The sequence below is a fragment of the Rhamphochromis longiceps genome, linkage group LG4 (assembly GCF_057381845.1).
Source record: "Rhamphochromis longiceps isolate RC_006_pf linkage group LG4, R_longiceps_female_GT1.1, whole genome shotgun sequence".
Taxonomy (NCBI): Eukaryota; Metazoa; Chordata; class Actinopteri; order Cichliformes; family Cichlidae; genus Rhamphochromis; species Rhamphochromis longiceps.
In genome coordinates, this window is record NC_140560.1 from 10,543,989 (window position 1) to 10,561,951 (window position 17,963).

At 43.4% G+C, this 17,963-nt stretch overlaps 2 protein-coding genes across 2 annotated transcripts; both read right to left on the reverse strand.

The window, feature by feature from the left end:
• Positions 1–10: 10 nt before the first annotated feature.
• mcm5 (minichromosome maintenance complex component 5) lies at positions 11–4,838 on the reverse strand. Its single transcript, XM_085403216.1, has 16 exons — positions 4,508–4,838; positions 3,651–3,777; positions 3,434–3,562; positions 3,167–3,339; positions 2,929–3,084; positions 2,676–2,845; positions 2,416–2,587; positions 2,214–2,325; positions 1,980–2,123; positions 1,795–1,860; positions 1,536–1,712; positions 1,336–1,448; positions 1,114–1,242; positions 861–1,003; positions 573–700; positions 11–363 (listed from the first exon to the last, which is right to left on the reverse strand). Exons 1-16 carry the CDS (start codon positions 4,678–4,680, stop codon positions 262–264), a joined length of 2,214 nt encoding a protein of 737 aa, XP_085259342.1. The 5' UTR covers positions 4,681–4,838; the 3' UTR covers positions 11–261.
• A 6,866-nt stretch (positions 4,839–11,704) lies between these two features.
• gcat (glycine C-acetyltransferase) lies at positions 11,705–15,996 on the reverse strand. The gene is made up of 9 exons (XM_085403217.1): positions 15,695–15,996; positions 14,834–14,964; positions 14,651–14,752; positions 14,429–14,575; positions 14,149–14,303; positions 13,752–13,834; positions 13,225–13,396; positions 12,906–13,027; positions 11,705–12,220 (listed from the first exon to the last, which is right to left on the reverse strand). Exons 1-9 carry the CDS (start codon positions 15,906–15,908, stop codon positions 12,069–12,071), a joined length of 1,278 nt encoding a protein of 425 aa, XP_085259343.1. The 5' UTR covers positions 15,909–15,996; the 3' UTR covers positions 11,705–12,068.
• Positions 15,997–17,963: the final 1,967 nt, after the last annotated feature.

Here is a 17,963-nt window from a genome sequence, read left to right on the forward strand (position 1 = left end):
ACTCTCAACATTTTAATGTGAATTTCAATACTTTATTGTTATTTATTTTTTTAAACACGGTATGCAGACATTAAGTAACATCTTTAGCTTGATACAAAGCACTAGGACCATCTTAGCAGTGACTCTTCATCCACCCTGTTGGCATGCATCCTGCTGTACAGAGCTACAGCTGAGATGAGACACTATTCTGGCAAACATAACACCACAAATGAAAACTATTTACAACAACAACAATATGGTTATCTCATAGAGCACTTTTCTCTACTTGACTCTGTAGAGCACTTTTCTCTGCATGCGGTGCTGAAGCTCCCCCCTCCTTAACATCAGGTGGAGGACTTTGTAGATGGCGTGCTCTGGATATTTCTGCAGGAAGGACAGAAAGAGGTTACTAACAGGACCCAGACCAAAACTGATTCTTTTGTCAGGCATGTAAAAAATGTTTCTGAGGTCTGTTTTTACATGACTGGCAAAAGAGAAATGAACACTATTCCTGTAATCATCCCAATGGAACACGAAACACAAGCTGGGCACAGAGTCAAATCACTGTTGTGTCCCCAGGTTGATATTCTCACCTGTTTGGTGAAGTCCTGTATGATGCTGTGCTCTGACACTTGCGAGCCGATGGCGAAGCGTCTCTTCAGCTGCTTCTCGATGCGAGAGATCATTTCCTGGTCCTCCTGAGAAGTGAAGCCTTCCGCTCCTGGACACAAAATGTGGTTGGCATGCTTAGCTGAGGCTTAACACTTGGCTTCCAGCAAATTAAAAACAAAAACAAAAGATTCTTTAATGGAATAGCTAATATGGTTCAGTTTAATGAGGTAGATCTATCCACTAGACCCAAAAACATGACCAACGCCCACCTGAAAGGCTGCCAGACAGTGCAGCGTCCAGCGTGGAAACCTGGAAGAGCCTTAGGGCCTCATCCACCTCCTCTTCTCCAGCCACCGCCTGCAGCTTCATCTTAGCCAGCGACTCTGCGATGCGCACGACGGCTTCCAGCTGCCTGAAAACCCGAAACATCAGACAGACGATGAAGCGAGAAGATCCAAGTACTTAAGTTGGGGTAAAAAGACGCATTTACATGATCATTTATTAAAATAAATAAAAATCTACCTGACTGTGATGGGGATGGAGGCTCTTTTGTCGCTCTCCCTCTCGTGCTCTCGTGCTCCGCTCCTCATCACCACGTATCTGTTTTTTAGCTTCTCAGCAGCTGCAGCAGACAGCCGAGGACCACACTTACTGTAAATGGGCAAATTATTATTATTTATTTTTTAAACTAAGTACATGACAGTGTGTGCGATCAAACTAATATATGAACTCCAGGACACTTACGTTCTTGCATAAGCGATGTATTTCTTAAATGTGGTCAGCGGGATCTCGCCCTCGACACCCTCGGTCTGCGTCTGCGCGCTGAGGTGGACGTTCATCACGTGGCGAGCCAGCGTCTGTAAACAGACGCGTTCAAACAGTTACACTCTGTAACAGCTCCAACCACACGAGGGTTTAACGCCGCAGACCTTCGGCCTCCTTACCATGTCTCTCTGCTGGTCGTGCTGGTCCTTGATGATGAAGATCATATCGAAACGGGACAGGATGGTGGGCATGAAGTCGATGTTGTCTTCGCCCTTTGTGTCGTCCCAGCGGCCGTACACGGAGTTGGCTGCTGCCAGCACAGAGCAGCGAGAGTTCAGGGTGGTGGTGATGCCAGCCTGGGAGGAGAGCCCACGTGTTAGCTTGCCTTCAACACAGCGACTGCATTTTACTTTCCTTAAATGCACAAAGAGGCGATACCTTAGCGATGGAGATGGTCTGCTGCTCCATGGCCTCGTGGATCGCCACTCTGTCATCCTCTCTCATCTGGACAACAAACACAGTGTTATCTTTAATAATGAAGCCGGAGATCAACTGATAGTTTATTTTGTGCCAAGTTTGAATTCTTGTTTGCAACTTAGCAACTTGTGCTGCTTCGTTTTTACCTTGTCAAACTCGTCGATGCACACGACTCCGCCGTCGGCCAGCACCATGGCTCCCCCCTCCATGATGAATCCTCGGGTGCTGGGGTCCCTGAGCACGGAGGCAGTCAGACCGGCCGCGCTGCTGCCCTTACCGGAGGTGTAGACCTACAGGGGACAGAGTCGAGGTTCAGGATCAGTGTGAGGGGTTTACACCGGATTTGTCATAGTGACGACAATCCATTCAGGATTACTTACCCCGATGGGCGAGCATCTCTCAACAAACTTCAGCAGCTGAGACTTGGCTGTGCCGGGATCACCCAGCATCAGCAGGTTGATGTCACCTCTACGAGTGAGACCATCAGGCAGCCTGCAGAGGACAGAAAACGAAAGCACTGCTGGGTAAGTCAGGGACTTTTACAATAAAGGTGGGTATCTATGTATTGCGCTTAAAGCTCACCTCTTTCTTGAACCTCCAAACAGCAGACAGGTAATGGCCTTTTTCACATCATCGCTGCCATAGATGGATGGCGCTATAGACTGTGACAGAGAGTTGTAGACGTTAGGAGAAGCAGCCAGTGCCCTCAGTTCCTCCTCTTCCTGTGGGGAGACGGATCCAGTGGCACCACGGCCTAAAAAAGGAAAAAATATCCACACTTAAAGCCAGCTCTGCTCGCCTGAAACGCATCACACCCACGTCTTAATGCAAAACCTCTTCACCTGCGCCTTCTGTGTCCACCTGGATACCGACCACTCGCAGATAGGACGCACGAATACCCACGCCAACCCCTCTCTCTTTGCCTTTGGCTTTTGGTGCAGCCATCTTTTTGATGGAGTAAATACCCATGATGGTCACCCTGTTTCCTGGGACCACGCGGTCACACAGATACCTGAGAGACAGGTGGGAAAAAGCACGAGTGTAAAAGCAGCACAGCAGCAGAAAAAGCTCAGTGTCAGTCACACAGGTGCTTACCTGTCGCAGTAGAGCTGCAGGTGACGGGGCATCTCTCCGTGCGGTACAGCATCCGGGGACTCCTGCAGGCGAAGTGTCTGGAAGTCGACGCAAACGCAGCGGTCTGGGATGATGAAGTAAGGGTCCACAGGACACTTTACCCTGCCAGCACTCTCACTGAGAAAAGAGGGAGCCTCGTTAAAGGTGATTCTGGGTGAGGAACTCGAGCGGAGGGACGTTACCCCATCATAATACTCACGAGTTGCACTTGCGCGGCAGGGCATAACCCTGCAGCCCTGGAGGCAGGGGGATGTTGGGGATGACGGCGCGGCAGCCGCGACACTGCAGACACACCTTGGTGGCCTTGGCTTTGACCGCCGTGGCAGAGATGATGATGCCGTGCACCTTCACCAGACGAGACACCTGCTCAGACTGCAGTGGACAGAAAAAGAAAAAAAACAAGAAAAAGTGTGATCAACCTGTCAGTAACTCCTACAGTATGACACACAAAGAGGCCTGAGAGTACCTTGAGGCTGCGGATGGATGCGTGATGAGCGTCGCTCTTCAACGTGACCTGGATGTCCTGCACAGCCTCTTCCCCGACAGGCCGGGGACGGGTCACCTCATCGGCCACCTCCTTTGCGGCTTCCTCCAGCTGTAAATTAAAAGCAGACCTTCAGACAAATGCGTCGGACAGATGGATCGCCCACCGGGACGGAGTTTGTGCGGTGTGACATGCTCACCAGAGGCAGGTTCTCAGTCGGCAGCTTGTAAAGACAGTCTGACAGATCCTCATCGAAGCTGGCGAGGTCCTCCATCTCCACCTCCAGCCAGTACTCTCCCAAGGTGTAGTGTCGCTTCAGCTCATCTCTAGTTGAATTTAGGTACAAGTGAAAATAATGCAAATTCATAGGCTGGATGAGCCCAAAATTGGCACATTTAGAGCTTTAATGGCAAATGATTCAGATGCTTCACAAAAGGATCACAAATATAACTACTGTTGGTCTCTACATGTTATGAAGCTCAAGACGTGCTAGAGCAGGGATGTCAAACTCATCAGCCACATACATCCTACTTTAATCTTAAGTTGGCCAGAGCAGTTTCCTTTTTCCCCTTTTTTTATCATTGATCCACTGTAAAACAAAACCAGATAGTCGACAGAAAAGTTCAATTTAGTCATTTAACTGTTTAGCTATTACTTTGGTATAGAATGGATGACCATGGGGGAGGTCTTTATTCACAAGAAAAGCTGTAAAACTGATAAAAAAATATAGTTAAAAGTCCAACATTTACACACTCCTTCACATTTTCCAAAGCCTTTCCTTGGGCTACACTGGAGTCTTCGTCGGGCCGATTTTGGCCCTCGGGCCTTATGTTTAACACCTCTGTGCTAGAGTCTACATTTTCCACAAATTCAGCAGCCCCTGTATTTAGGCCTCCTGCCAGACTAATGAGCACTTTAAAAAAAATAATCTCAACAGTAACTTTGTAACAAAGACAGTTCTTGTTAGCTATATTACCCATATTGAGATCAGATCCTGAACACTCAGGGTGCGGCTGTGTAACAAACAACAGCACGGTGCGATCGCTGTTACCGTACCTGTATTTATAGGTGAAGCCGGTGCGGTCGGTCCCCACTCTGAATTGTCGCAAGAACTCACGGAACCGCTTCTTGATCTGGATCCGCTTCTGTCCACCTTCGTCCCCGCCGGGGCCCTCTCCACCTCCGAAGCTGTCACTGTAGTACACTCCTGGGTCGTCAAAGCCAGACATGCTGAATGAACCAGGTCGCAAAAGACACGAAGAAAGCGGAGTGTAAGGAAGCAAACCCAGACAAAAACAACTTTTTCTTCTTAGTAAGAACTAAGCAGGACGTAAGGTGCCGCACACAAAGCCTCCTTGCGGCGTCTCTTTCGCGGGAAAAACTGAACTCCTTCCCTTCACTTTCCCGCTAGCCTCCTCTGCATGGCGTCATCTCCGGCACTCTGATTGGCTGATAGGAAAGGCCGTGCATAGCTATTGGTCGGCGTGGCTCCTCGGAGGTGGGTTGTCAAAGTAAAGGTGGAGCTTGTGAGCACTGATGGCGCGAAAAAGACAGCAGGAGGAGGGTAGAGGGAAGCGTGGGGAGCAGGGGCGGAGCGTGGGGGTGGCTTACTGGGCTTAAGCCCGGGTTGTTTTGTCAGAAGCCCGGGGTCTTTTGGAGTGTAATTTTTTCATAGTTAGATGCCTGGCTGACAACTGTATAAAACAAAAAGTAAACACAATATTCGAAGCACGTAGTGCACACTGTGGGAATTTACGACTGTGCGTGAATCCCCCCTGATATTGGTATGATCCGAGCTCAGGCATTAAGCGACTGAGCGAGAGGGCGGGGCAGCAGAAATCGCGCTGTAATATCCAGTTAACTGTCCACATTTGTACTCTGTTTTTCCATTTATTATATATTTTTTCATTAATTTGTCTGAAAAAAGATCCACGTAGTAACCAAAGAGAGCCTAAATCAATGGTCTCTAATAGCAGCCAAATTATAAGAGCTTTCATTAGTGATGGTGAGATGAAGCCTTGTGATGAACTGAAGCTTTCCATCCAACTGGTCGACTCATGGTTCGAAGCACTGTGACGATTCATTGGCTCTACTGCGCCATCAAGTGGACGATTAAAGTCAGATAGGCTCAATGATTATAATGATGTGATGTGTAAACCTCTAAACTTAATAAATAAATTGTTTTCATGGTTATTTATCCCGAATATTGTCTCAGTATGTCTGATACAAAAGAGAAAGTGGAAACTATTAGGACAGAGTTTTGGTATGATTGTGTAACAACCATCATGGTTGTAAACCGCCATGAGTCTCCCATCAAAGTCAAACTTATAGACTTTGGCCTCGCATGTCCTGCGTCTGCAGTGATGCCTGGTGACTGTGTGGGAATGGTTGGTTATTGTGCACCGGAGGTTATGCTTGGCCTTCCTTATAACGAAGCAAGTGACATGTGGTCTCTGGGGCTGGTGGCTGTGGAGCTTGCTACAGGGGTGCCACTCTACCCTTCGGAGAATGACTATGATTATCTGAAATTCATCATAGAGACTCAGGGTCAGCCACCAGATCATGTGCTAGTCTCTGGCGTGTACACTGAAAACTATTTCATTGGAGACAAATACAAACAACAGCGCTGGACATTTAAGACGGAAGAACAATTTAAAGGCTCTGTTCCAGGGACAGGACATGAATCCCTGGAGACAAGATACATAATACTTACACGTCTGGATGACCTCGAACAAATAATGATGTTTAGACGAGGACCAGAAGCTGGCCAACGCTTATTTGTCAGCCTAATTAAAAAGATGTTGGCCTTGGATGCACACCAGCGGATAACACCCTCTCAGGTTCTCCGGCATCCCTTTTTCAGCCCTGGCCTCTCTAACAGGTTCCCATGTATCAACATTGAAAGACCATACTGAATCAGTCTCCAGCATGGCATCTTCCACCCTGGACAAAAGTGATAAAAATACAAACTGGGGTTGGAAAATGACATTAACAGCAAATTACAATGCAAAAATTAATTAAGCTGCTGCAATAATGATCACTTTGGCTTTTTTTTTTAAATTTTCACTCCCCCCACCCCAACCAGTCGTGGCAGAGGGCTGTCCCTTCCTGAGCCTGGCTCTGTTGAAGGTTTCTTCCTTTTTAAAGGGAGTTTTTCCTTCCCACTGTCGCTAAATGCTTGCTCATAGGGAAATCTTCTGATTGTTGGAGTGGCTAAAACTCTAGGGGAAGTAGCAATTCTTGTGAAAATTAAAAAAAGAAAGCCTACCAATCTTCAAAGCGCAGCAGCGGACACCTTACCATCACATCAGTCCTTCAATCAGACCTAAAACACCACGTTTACAGAAATAAATTCCATACAAATTGGAAATAAATTGCGTAATAATTGTTGTTTTTGATTGTTTATAAATATATAGTGCTACCCTTCAGCCTCCTAGTAGACATACCTGTATTATAAATGTAAAACTCCTCTGATTTTCAGAAAGGTTGACCTCTGACCTTGAAGTCAAGGTCACTGAGATTTTCAGTAGATGCAACCATGGTACTGACTTGAAAATTCTACACTATCAAAGACTTAGGTGCCCACAGCATCTCGCCATATACAAAAGATTAAAAGGTGTTTTTTCTAGGCTTTTATAAAGATTACAAAACACAAATAACAAAAATGACAATGCTATTTTGATGTTTTCTAATGTAGCGCAAAAAATGAAACAAACCCTAAAATTAATAAATAAAGCAATTTTTTTTAATCTTAAACTACTGGATAACAGCTCTTTTCTAATAACATTGAAGATGCTGTTTAACTGCTTTTCAGCAGTAGTGCCCTACTAATTAAAGACTCAGCATCACGCCTCTGTGCTGGGTCAGGCCACAGGACTTCATCCACATTACATGCTATGGGCTCTCTTGCAAGGCAGCGAGGAAAGAATCGTTTAGCATGCCGAATCCAGCTCTGGCAAGATTCCACTGCTATCTCACCACAAGCTCCATTCAATGCTTGAAGTAAATTTTCCTGTAAGGGTTTCGGTCTCATACTTTCAATCTCCATGCTGAGAAAAACTCCTCAATAGGGTTCAAAAAGGGAGATTGCGGTGGAAGAAACACATTGATAAAATGCTGTTCATTGTGAAACCAATTGCATATTCTTGGACTTCGGTGAAAGCTCACATTGGCCCAAATGATATGGGATGCTCTGCCTGCTCGCGATCTCTCTAATCAAGCAAAGCATCCCGTAGACCATCTGGGAATGTTACTATAAGTTCATTGTTGTACAGCCCAACAGTAACATGACTGTGGAGAACCCCATAGCTGCTGATGGCAGCACAGATACCGTAGTTACAGTTCCACCACGCTGGCCAGGCAGTTCAATAATGGCACGTTGACCTACGACATTGCGACCTTTTCTTCTCCTTTTTGCTAGATTCAACATGTATGTTGTCTTTTACATTCTCTTGCTGCATTTCACGCAGTCAAATTGCATTATTCTGATGGACCATATCCACAATAAGTGTCTCCTGGTGTGAGCACCCTCATGTGGCCTTCCTTCAATTCTAAACAAAATACCAAAATACCATAAGTATACTTGTATACATAGCACATGTATACATTATACTATTTCATTTACAGAACTAAAATTAGTTTGTTGTGTAAAGAGAATCTTTGAGCTTGACTCAATGGTTAGGCCTCATGAATACATCTTCATGGATGAAGCTGTATTCAGTCTAGCAAAAAGCAGAAGAAGAGGTTGCAACATGTGTTTTAAATTTTGAGTGGTAGTGTGTTAATGATGAAAACAGTGTGTTAGTTCTGTAGCCTGTGTGCACCATTCTGGGTACAAGTGTTAGGCTGCCAGGGTCGTCGACCCAGTGTTTTGTGTTTTTGGTTCTTTGATTTTGTTTATTTCATTATATTCTAGCTTTGCCTTATAGGTCATAGGATTATTCTTAGTTTAGGTTATTTGTGTGGGTTTTGTTAGAGTTTTAGTGTTCTGGTTTTCTGTCTGTGATCCCTAGTTGCTGTCTCCCCTGTCTGCTGTATCCCTGTGTCAAGTCTGCATTTCTGTGTTATGTCTCCTGTTTTACTTTGAAGGTCCATGTCTTATGTTAATGTGTCTGGTTTTGCTTCCCCTGTCTCGTTAGGCCTGATTTGCCCCAGCTGTGTTTCCGTCCTGTTTCCCATTCCCTGATTGCTCCTCTGTGTATTTAAGCCCTGTGTTTCTCTGTGTCCATGTTGTGATCTACCATCATGTATGCAGTGTGGCCTGCCTGTGGCTACTTTCACACTGCAGGTGAAAACGCTCAAAGTGGTCCGCATGCGCTGTTACGTTCCCCTGGGGGGGGGGGTCTAGGCGGTGAGGGGGAAGTAACAAAAGTGACCGGGTCAGAAAAAGGAGTCAAGGAGGCGAAACAGTTTAAATAAAACGGTTTTATTGAAGTAAGTCAACTAAAAGAGACGGACAAACCGTTATCACCATAAAACACCAACAAAACACAAACAAAACTCAGGCGTTGGTCAAATAAAGCAAAAAGTCAAAAGGAAAGCACAGCTCACTAGCTGGAAACCACAACACACAGCTCACTAGCTGGAAACACCACACAAAATGGCACTCTGGCCCAGAGCTCACCTTTCCCTGGGCTTAAATACTTTTAATTACTGATGTGAGTCAGCTGTGTTACAGGGAAAGGTGGCACCTCAGGCAGAAGAGGTGGTGGGACACGCCCACACAGGCACCTTCAGGAGGAGGCCCTGCTAGGGCCGTAACAGCGCAAAATCAGACGTCACACACAACGCGCTCTGTTTAGACCCAAACCAAACAGTATTGTTTGACTGATGGCTTTAATATAAAGACTTGTTTCGGACTTTACATTTCCCAATTTTGCTTTAAGTTATAAAGTTATTGTGCTATTTACATATGGCCTAATAATTATCCTTATTGCTGTTTTAGAGAGGAGCGGTGCTTCAAAGGATAGTTGCAGATTTCTGTCAGAATCTGCAGATTATACAGTACAAATAAAATGTTCACGTTTCTCCAACGCTGTCTTCCCAACAGTTTCACTAACATCTATACTGGATGGCCCGGAAGCGTTCGCGATGTCTTCTTGGGCGCTGATAATTGGCGTCTGTCTTGTGTCAGTGACGTAAAAGACAGATTTAATGCGAGATGACCATTCAAACAGCAGTCGCTTTCTAAAACATCAGATTTGTATCGGATTCAGTACCACATACGAAAGTGACCCAGGTCGGATTTGAAAACATCGGATTTGTGCTGTTCACACTGTCACACCATGATCGGATATGGGTCGCACAGGGTCAAAGTCGATTTTTGATGCGCTTTCGCCTGCAGTGTGAACGCAGCCTAAGTTTTGTTCTGTTTGAGTTTAGCATTAAAGCTGTTTGAGTTCACGTTTGTCTCCACAGTCTGCACATTGGGTCCTCCATTTCACCACTCCTGCCTGCACACTAGTGATGTTGAGATGAAGCCTTGTGATGAACTGAAGCTTTCCATCCAACTGGTCGACTGTCAAGAGATACATCACTACAAACAGGACAGTGGTAACAACAGTAGGCTACGGACAATTTTAAGTTTTAGATTTTAAATAGGTTATACAAATTTCAATGGGAGCCGGAAGGTTGCCGGTTCGAGCCCCGGCTCGGACAGTCTCGGTCGTTGTGTCTTTGGGCAAGACACTTCACCTACCGCCTACTGGTGTTGGCGAGAAGGGCCGATGGTGCGATATGGCAGCCTCGCTTCTGTCAGTGGCAACTGTGGCTACAACTGTAGCTTGCCTCCACCAGTGTGTGAATGGGTGGATGACTGGGTGTGTAAAGCGCTTTGGGGTCCCTGGGGGGGGGGACTAGTAAAAGCGCTATACAAATACAGGCCATTTACCATAGTACGTCACGAGCTCCCTCGGTGGAGTGAAACGCTGCCGTCTGCTCCTTGCTATCTAAAATATAACCGGGCACTGACGTAAACTCTTCTGTTTAATCATTTTCTGTTTGACGTTTATTCAGCTGTGTGAAACCCCGGAGGAACCCTCCCGAGGGATTAATAAAGTTAAATTATAAAGTTTTATATATATATATTAATTATATATATATATATATATATATATATATATATATATATATATATATATATATATATATATATATAAATTAATATTAATTTATATATATATATATATATATATATATATATAAATTAATATTAATTTTTATATATATATATATATATATATATATATATATATATATAAATTAATATTAATTTTTATATATATATATATATATATATATATATATAAATTAATATTAATTTATATATATATATATATATATATAAATTAATATTAATTTATATATATATATATATATATATAAATTAATATTAATTTATATATATATATATATATATATATATATATATATATATATATATATATAAATTAATATTAATATATATATTAACCCGAGTAGCGAAAGACCGCGGGGGTTTGAAAATGATGTGTCAATCGGCTCAGATATTTGAAGTTTACACAGCTACATTCTCACCTGAAAATATGTTAAGTTTTTTTTTTTTGCAACCCAGAAAGAGAAATAAGAGTAATATTAAAACTAAGTCGCTGCCGCCATTGTTGGAAACTGGAATTGGCTGGGCCGCGCTATGAATTCTGCAATATGGTTTTTCAATTTTGTTGTCTGGGTGGAAAATCGGGAAAAATTTGGGAGAATGGTGGCTCCGGGAGATTTTCGGGAGGGGCACTGAAATTCGGTATTCTCCCGGAAAAATCGGGAGGGTTGGCATGTATGGTTGTGGCAACATCACTAACCTTGTCAAACACCTCAGAGTAAATCATATCACAGAATATGACAAGCGTATGCTGAGGTGAACTGAAGAGGAGGACAGGGACAGGTGCTGCTAGGGCGAGACAGACGTCTCTCACGGAGTCCTTTAGTGCTGCTGGCAAGGTGTTCAAATAGCGCACAACTTCAGGTTTTTTATTTCTATATGATGAACTCTGCATTATTAAGTGATAAGAACAAGTAATCTGATGTCCTGTAATCATTATGATGCTATAATTTGAGATACAATAAATAAAATAAGCTTTTGTACAAAGTATCGGATCAGTATCGTCGATACCACCCTGAATATTACTTGGGATCGAAAAGGAAATCAGTGGTATCACACATCTAGCATTTAGCATCTCAACTTCAGAGGAGAATTATGGACTTTTCTTATGAATAAAACTCTTCTACTCTTTGAAGGATGTTTAATGTTTACCACACATGCTGATAATCTATGCACACTATGTGTCACCATTATCCTCACAGTCATCAGAATCACATTTGCGGGGTGGATAAATGCCCTTTCAGAAACATTTTCTCACTCATGAAAAGTGTTTAATCAACTGCCCTTTTTGTTCCAATGCAAACACTTTAGCAAAAGTGCTTTAATCAGTTAAGCAAGCACAAAAATAACATTCACCTCCAGTGACCTACAAATATAACTAAAATTTCCATCACCATCATTCATGGATCTTGAGTAACAGGCAGCGTGACCCTGCAATTTCAAGCAGTTTTCTGAATCCTTCTGATTCCAGCTCGTTTGTTCGATTCATGAGATGACGCCGTGCTTCCTGCCAGTCTGGATGAAAGCGTCAACACAGTGGTCGATGTCTTCGTCCGTGTGTGCTGCCGAAATCTGAACACGGATTCTGGCTTTTCCCTTTGGTACGACTGGGTAGGAGAATCCAATCACATACACTCCTGTGGAGGGAAGACACTACTGTGACACTGTATAAACACAGTGGCAGATTCACATACTCTCTGCTAAGTGAGTCAGTTTCATCTACATTAAAGAAAAAAATAAAGTTAACGTGGAAGTGCCAAAAAAACTGCAGTTCCTTGAGCGGCCACTTGAGGCTTTCTCCAAAAGTGAGTCAATCCTCAGACTCCCAGAAATGAACATGTTTTTTAGCTTGGTACAAAAAACTACTTTTGGTCTCTAGTTGTAGTTTCCCCCTTCACAACAACAGTGCAGGTGGTGAATTATTTTATTACTCACAATTTTAAACTGTAATAAGGTCAATTTAAGCTTGTGGCCACCTTGACTTACTGATAAATGGCTGTACGGGAAACAGGATGTTCTAGCTTGTCCAGCAAGTCAGTGTGGTCAGTTGATGAGTGTAAAAGCAGTATTTAATTTCTTTCTTACTTAGCACTAATTAGCTTGTGTAGCCATAGCACTTACTCAGGTTAGAGCTTGCTAACCAGCCTTGCTAGCATAATAAACCAATAACTTAGCAGTTGTCATTCATCAAAACACGGTCATGTCTGACTTAAAGAAAAAAACAAAAAAAACAACAACATGGCAGAGGCCAGAATTTGAACATTAATTCTTTGAAAATGAATGGCTAACATTCCATCTATTATATACAGTCTATGGTCTCACCAAGTTTTAGCATATCGTCAGCCATTAAAGAGGCCAAACGTGCATCGCCAAGCATCACAGGGCAGATGGGGTGAGCTGAGCCTGCAATGGTGAAGCCGGCTTGCGTCATCTTGTTCCTGAACCTGATTTGACAGCAAAGAGAAAACTATTATACTCACAAATTGGTAAAACCAGTTGTAAGCAGTATAAACCTTATCACTAAGTGCAGGACATCCTATATATGATATTAGTATTGCTACAGATAAATCGATTGGCGTTTATGATGTACACAACACTAAAAACATAGAAGACTTCCACTGTTTGTAAGAACAAAACATACCGCATCGTTTTGGCCGTCATGCTTTGGGCAATCTCGTTGGAGGCAAGCAGCAGTTCCACAGCCCGTGTGGCACTGCCCACCACAGGAGGGGGGAGCGCGTTGGAGAATAGGTAGGGCCGTGAGCGCTGCCTGAGTAGGTCAATGAGAGGCTTTGGGCCGACTGTGTAACCACCTGAGAGAAAACAAAACAACTACATCACACCTTGGATAAGTCTGTTAGTACCTGCTCGGATCACTTGGAACCTCGGTTAGAAGGAGTTTCAAAAACAGTACCTGGGTAACAGGTATTATTAGCTAATGGAAAACCCTGAAAATCGAGTAGGTACTAATGGAAAAGGGACTTTACACTCGCATTTATTACAGGAAAAACTTTGAGTAAATATCAAAAGTGGAATTGTCAGGTGGGCCGATGCACTACACTAAACAAATGCTTCTTTTCTATGTCTGTGTTAAATGTACAATGTTTTACTAATTTATACTTAATAAAAAGATGTTATGAGAGCCTTCATGTTAGAATGGAGTCATACCTGCTGCTCCTCCCAGCGCTTTGCCAAGAGTGGAGTTAATAATATGAACTCTATCCATCACTCCAAGGAGTTCATCAGTTCCTCTGCAAATCAGAGGGAAGTGGTAACATTAGTTCGTCACCTCTTGATAATAGAGATAGCTAAACTTTATCAAGAGCCCAGTCTCACGGTAGTTACTGTAAGACGGGGCTTTGGCGACACCTAGTGGTCATATTGAAAAAGACACTGAATAAAAAAAAAAAAACTGCCCTAAAAGGCTGTTCATAACAATCCACTCTTCTCTTAGAAATTAAAAATGATATTTGGGCACTACACTTTTATGATTAGGGGTCTTTTGTATTTTATTTTGCAAAATAACCGATTTATGATTTTTCAGTTGAAGTCTTTTCTTACCCACCTTCCCCGAGGCCCTAGGAAACCTGTGGCGTGACATTCGTCTATAAACACCATGGCTCCGTACTGCTCAGCCAGGTCACAAATCCCTCGCAAGGGAGCCACATCCCCATCCATAGAGAAGACCCCATCTGTCACTACCAGACGCATACGAGACGACTGAGGACAACAGAGAGCGCAGGTGATCGGTGTGTGACCTCCTCTGAGTAAGCTGTCATTTTTCACTCTCTTCTAACACACTGCAAGGAGAGTTGGATCAAGAAGGAATGTTTTACTCCACGCACCTGAGTTTCTTTGAGTTTGGTTTCCAGGTCACCGAGGTCCATGTGTTTGTACCGCAGCCTCTTTGCTCGACACAGGCGAATGCCATCGATGATTGAGGCGTGGTTTAGCTCGTCAGAGAGCACTGCGTCATCTGGGCCCAGCAGCACCTGTTGTGAGAATAATTCAGAGTTATACTGATCGTAACGGGGGAGGTCCTTAGCTTCAAATCCATTTGGACCTACCTCAAAAAGTCCCGCATTGGCATCGAAACAGCTGGCGTAGAGGATGCAGTCCTCTCTCTCGTGGAACTCAGCGAGCTTCTGCTCTAGCTTTTTGTGGAGATCCTGTAAATCACGCATTACGCAAAATTAACCTCATGAATTAGACAGCTTTGGGGTGATATGCGTGATCTTTAAGCACCAGACCTGCGTCCCACAGATGAACCTGACAGAGCTCAGTCCAGCACCGTGTGTCTTCAGAGCATCGATTCCTGCCTGGACCACTTCTGGATGACTGGACAGCCCGAGGTAGTTGTTGGCGCAGAAGTTCAGTATACCTGAGAGAATTTTGGATGCACAAAAGGAAAATTAAGGTTAAAAAAGAGAGAGAGTCACTGTCCCATAATAACCTCTTTGAGCATGTCAAAGCTGGGAGTAGAAGTTCTGCTTGTAGTTTTAGGCTACAGACGAGACAAGAGAGAGAAGACAAAGAGTGACAGAGAAAACAATGCATGGGACTGTGGCACTGTTGGGCACACGAAATGAACGGGGTCGTTTTGGTGCACGAGGGGTCACGACCTAAAGTCTGTGGCCCATTCATAAATCAGCAGAGTCAATCTCTGGCAAGGGTTCATGCTGAAATATAAACAGTGATCGGCTGCTTTGCTGGAACAATAGCAAATAAAGCAGAGATTAACTGGTGCAGTGCAGTTAAATGCTAGAGCCTTCACAAGTCAAACAATGAACTTTGCATTGTACAAAGCACAAAACAGCTTTCTGTTGATGATATAAAGACCACTTTACAAATTATTTTGAATTATTTAAAGCTTGAATCTCATACTTTTGCTGTTACGAGTTCTTGGTTAATGTTTTTCCAAAGGCTGCGCCGAGAATAGCTTCAGAAGTGCAAAACAAGGGAGTAGCAGGGATTACTTCAAGTTCACCGCTGAGATAAGAACGTGGCAGAACTGAAACCTTACCTGGGACGGTGCGTTTAAGGACCATCACCGAGGAGGGTGCTACTGCTCACTTATAAAACTGCTGTAACTGGAAACTCCTAGTACTCACTGCCACGACTGCCGTCCACGCTGATCTCAGGACCCTGCTTGGAGGTGATGATCCTCTCCGATTTCCACGTCCCCGCGGCTCGGATCGTCTCCAGCTCGTGTTCCAGCACCGCCCGGGCTTCAGCGGCAGCGGTGTAGCTGCGGCTCAGGCCCGAACACCGCAGAGCCCCCCGGAGCGGGCTCACCAAACTGCGGGCAGCTTTTCCGAGAGACATAGCGGTGAACTCGTTATGCTGTTAAAGATATATGAACCGTGGCACAGAAAGGCTCAATGTAAAGAGCAAGCGTGGTTGCGTCACGTAATAGGGGTAGGCGTCTGTCTGGAAGACCAATCAGAGCGCAGGACCGCTGGCAGGTGGCTTGTTTGGGCCAATCGCATTGCAGACAGTTTTTTTTTAACTGGCTGATATCCACTTTGGTAGTTCACAGTCTGATGTCTAATATAAACTATAACAACATTTTACTCCTTTTAGTCACGTTTCGTACGTTCCAAATACTTTGTACATCACAGGAAGTACTTTGCGTTTTAAATATAGTACATTTATAGCAAAAAAATGTGACAATACAGTATGTTACAACTAGAAAAAAAAACATTGCTTGTTTTTGAGTGTCGGCACCGAGATCGAGATCCCCCCCCCCCCACACACACACACACATTTATTTCAGTGTGTTGAAAGTGCCTTCAGTATCCAGACTGAATACACATCACGCTAAAACACAAACAATAAATGAACCATGCATGTGTTTTTTAAATAAAAATGTACTATTCCTTTGCCACCATTAAGTATTTTTTTTATAATCTGTGATAGTACTATATGGGTACCCAGCTGTCACCAGCCTCACATCCAGCCCAGGTGGACACTGAAGTAGAGCGGCTTCTCTGGCAATCGATGGGTTGCTTCTTGGCTCCTGCAGTCTGGATGTCAAAGTATCCTTGTGCAAGATTTCAAGACCTGAGTTGATGCGTCCATCGGAGTTTGAACATGTGTATGAATGAATGTATGTGCGAGATGCTTTGAGTAGGGGAGACCGGGGATAGTTGCAACACTTCCAATTTCTCCAGTCAGGGCTAAGTTTCAAATGATGTGACTCATCCTGTGCATGCCCAACTCAGTTCTGCTATCACATGTGAAAAATCAGCACATTTTGTCAAACACAGACAATTTAACACGAAAAAAAGTAATTTGTATGCCAAAAAGTAAGTTTTTCTACTTTATTTCAATTTCTAATAGCATCATCTGCTTTGCAGTTAAACTCATCAAACTTAAATTATGTTATTTGTATGTCTATGGGGATATATTCTGTGTAAGTCTTTAGTGCTAATGTTTTAGCCGTTGGCTGTAATGTTAGCTAGTTCATGGCTATAGGAGTCTGGGTCAGTTGTAACAGCAACAGTCTGGGTTAGTTGTAACAATAATGCAGATGTTACAACTTACCACACTATTACTTTAACTTATATTAAACAAGTTGGGGCAACGACATCAGCAGAGAGAGGTTCACTGGTCGCTTTTGTATATGCGGTTAATGCCATTGGCAACACAATTCCTCCACTGTTTGTGTTCCCACACATACATTATGCAGACCACTGTGTCAGAGATGGACCAGTAGGAAGTATTGGTAGTGGAAATAAATCAGGATGGTTGCAAGAAACAGATTTCCTCATCTTTCTGAAGCACTTTGCAAACCACACAAAGGTATGATAAAAAGTAATGGAATTGCGATGCTGGTGAACAACTACATTTTTTCAGCTTCATTGTTATGTTCAAAATTGGTGCAAGAGCTGTAGGTTATAATGCCCACTGAGCCAATGAGGCCAAACTCAAGGAAGACCAACCAAAATTAATGAAATATTCAGTTGCAGAAAATTCCATAATTTGTCTTTTTTGGGGGGGTTGGAATATGTTCAAAAGTTAGATTTCTGCATTCTGTCACACACACACACACAGCTACATAAATGGATGTAAGTGCATTCATGTGTTGAATAAACAAAGATTACATGTTAATATTTTGTTAGTACCCTTATTTCATTGTGTTACATTTTACCCCAGGATATGTTACAACTAACCCAGACTATGGGGTTAATTGTAACATTTCACTCTTTGTGTTTGAGGCCATACCATGCAATGGGTAATTGTGCTGCAGAGAAAATAGCTGCACTATTTAATAGCAGAGACATGTAAATACTTTGCATTACATTTTGAATCCACTACCTTAAAAGAGCTCCAATTTACAGACAGAAATGTCAAAAATGTTACAACTATCCCCGGTCT

Coding starts and splice junctions, on each gene's coding strand:
- mcm5 (XM_085403216.1), bottom strand. CDS start 4,680: ATGTCTGGCTTTGACGACCCAGGAGTGTACTACAGTGACAGCTTCGGA. Junction 2,846..2,928: donor CTGCAGCTCTACTGCGACAG/GTAAGCACCTGT, acceptor CCTGTCTCTCAG/GTATCTGTGTGACCGCGTGG. Junction 1,243..1,335: donor TACATCGCTTATGCAAGAAC/GTAAGTGTCCTG, acceptor GCCCATTTACAG/TAAGTGTGGTCCTCGGCTGT.
- gcat (XM_085403217.1), bottom strand. CDS start 15,908: ATGTCTCTCGGAAAAGCTGCCCGCAGTTTGGTGAGCCCGCTCCGGGGG. Junction 14,576..14,650: donor CCAATGCGGGACTTTTTGAG/GTAGGTCCAAAT, acceptor TTCTCACAACAG/GTGCTGCTGGGCCCAGATGA. Junction 13,397..13,751: donor AGCGCTGGGAGGAGCAGCAG/GTATGACTCCAT, acceptor GTTTTCTCTCAG/GTGGTTACACAGTCGGCCCA.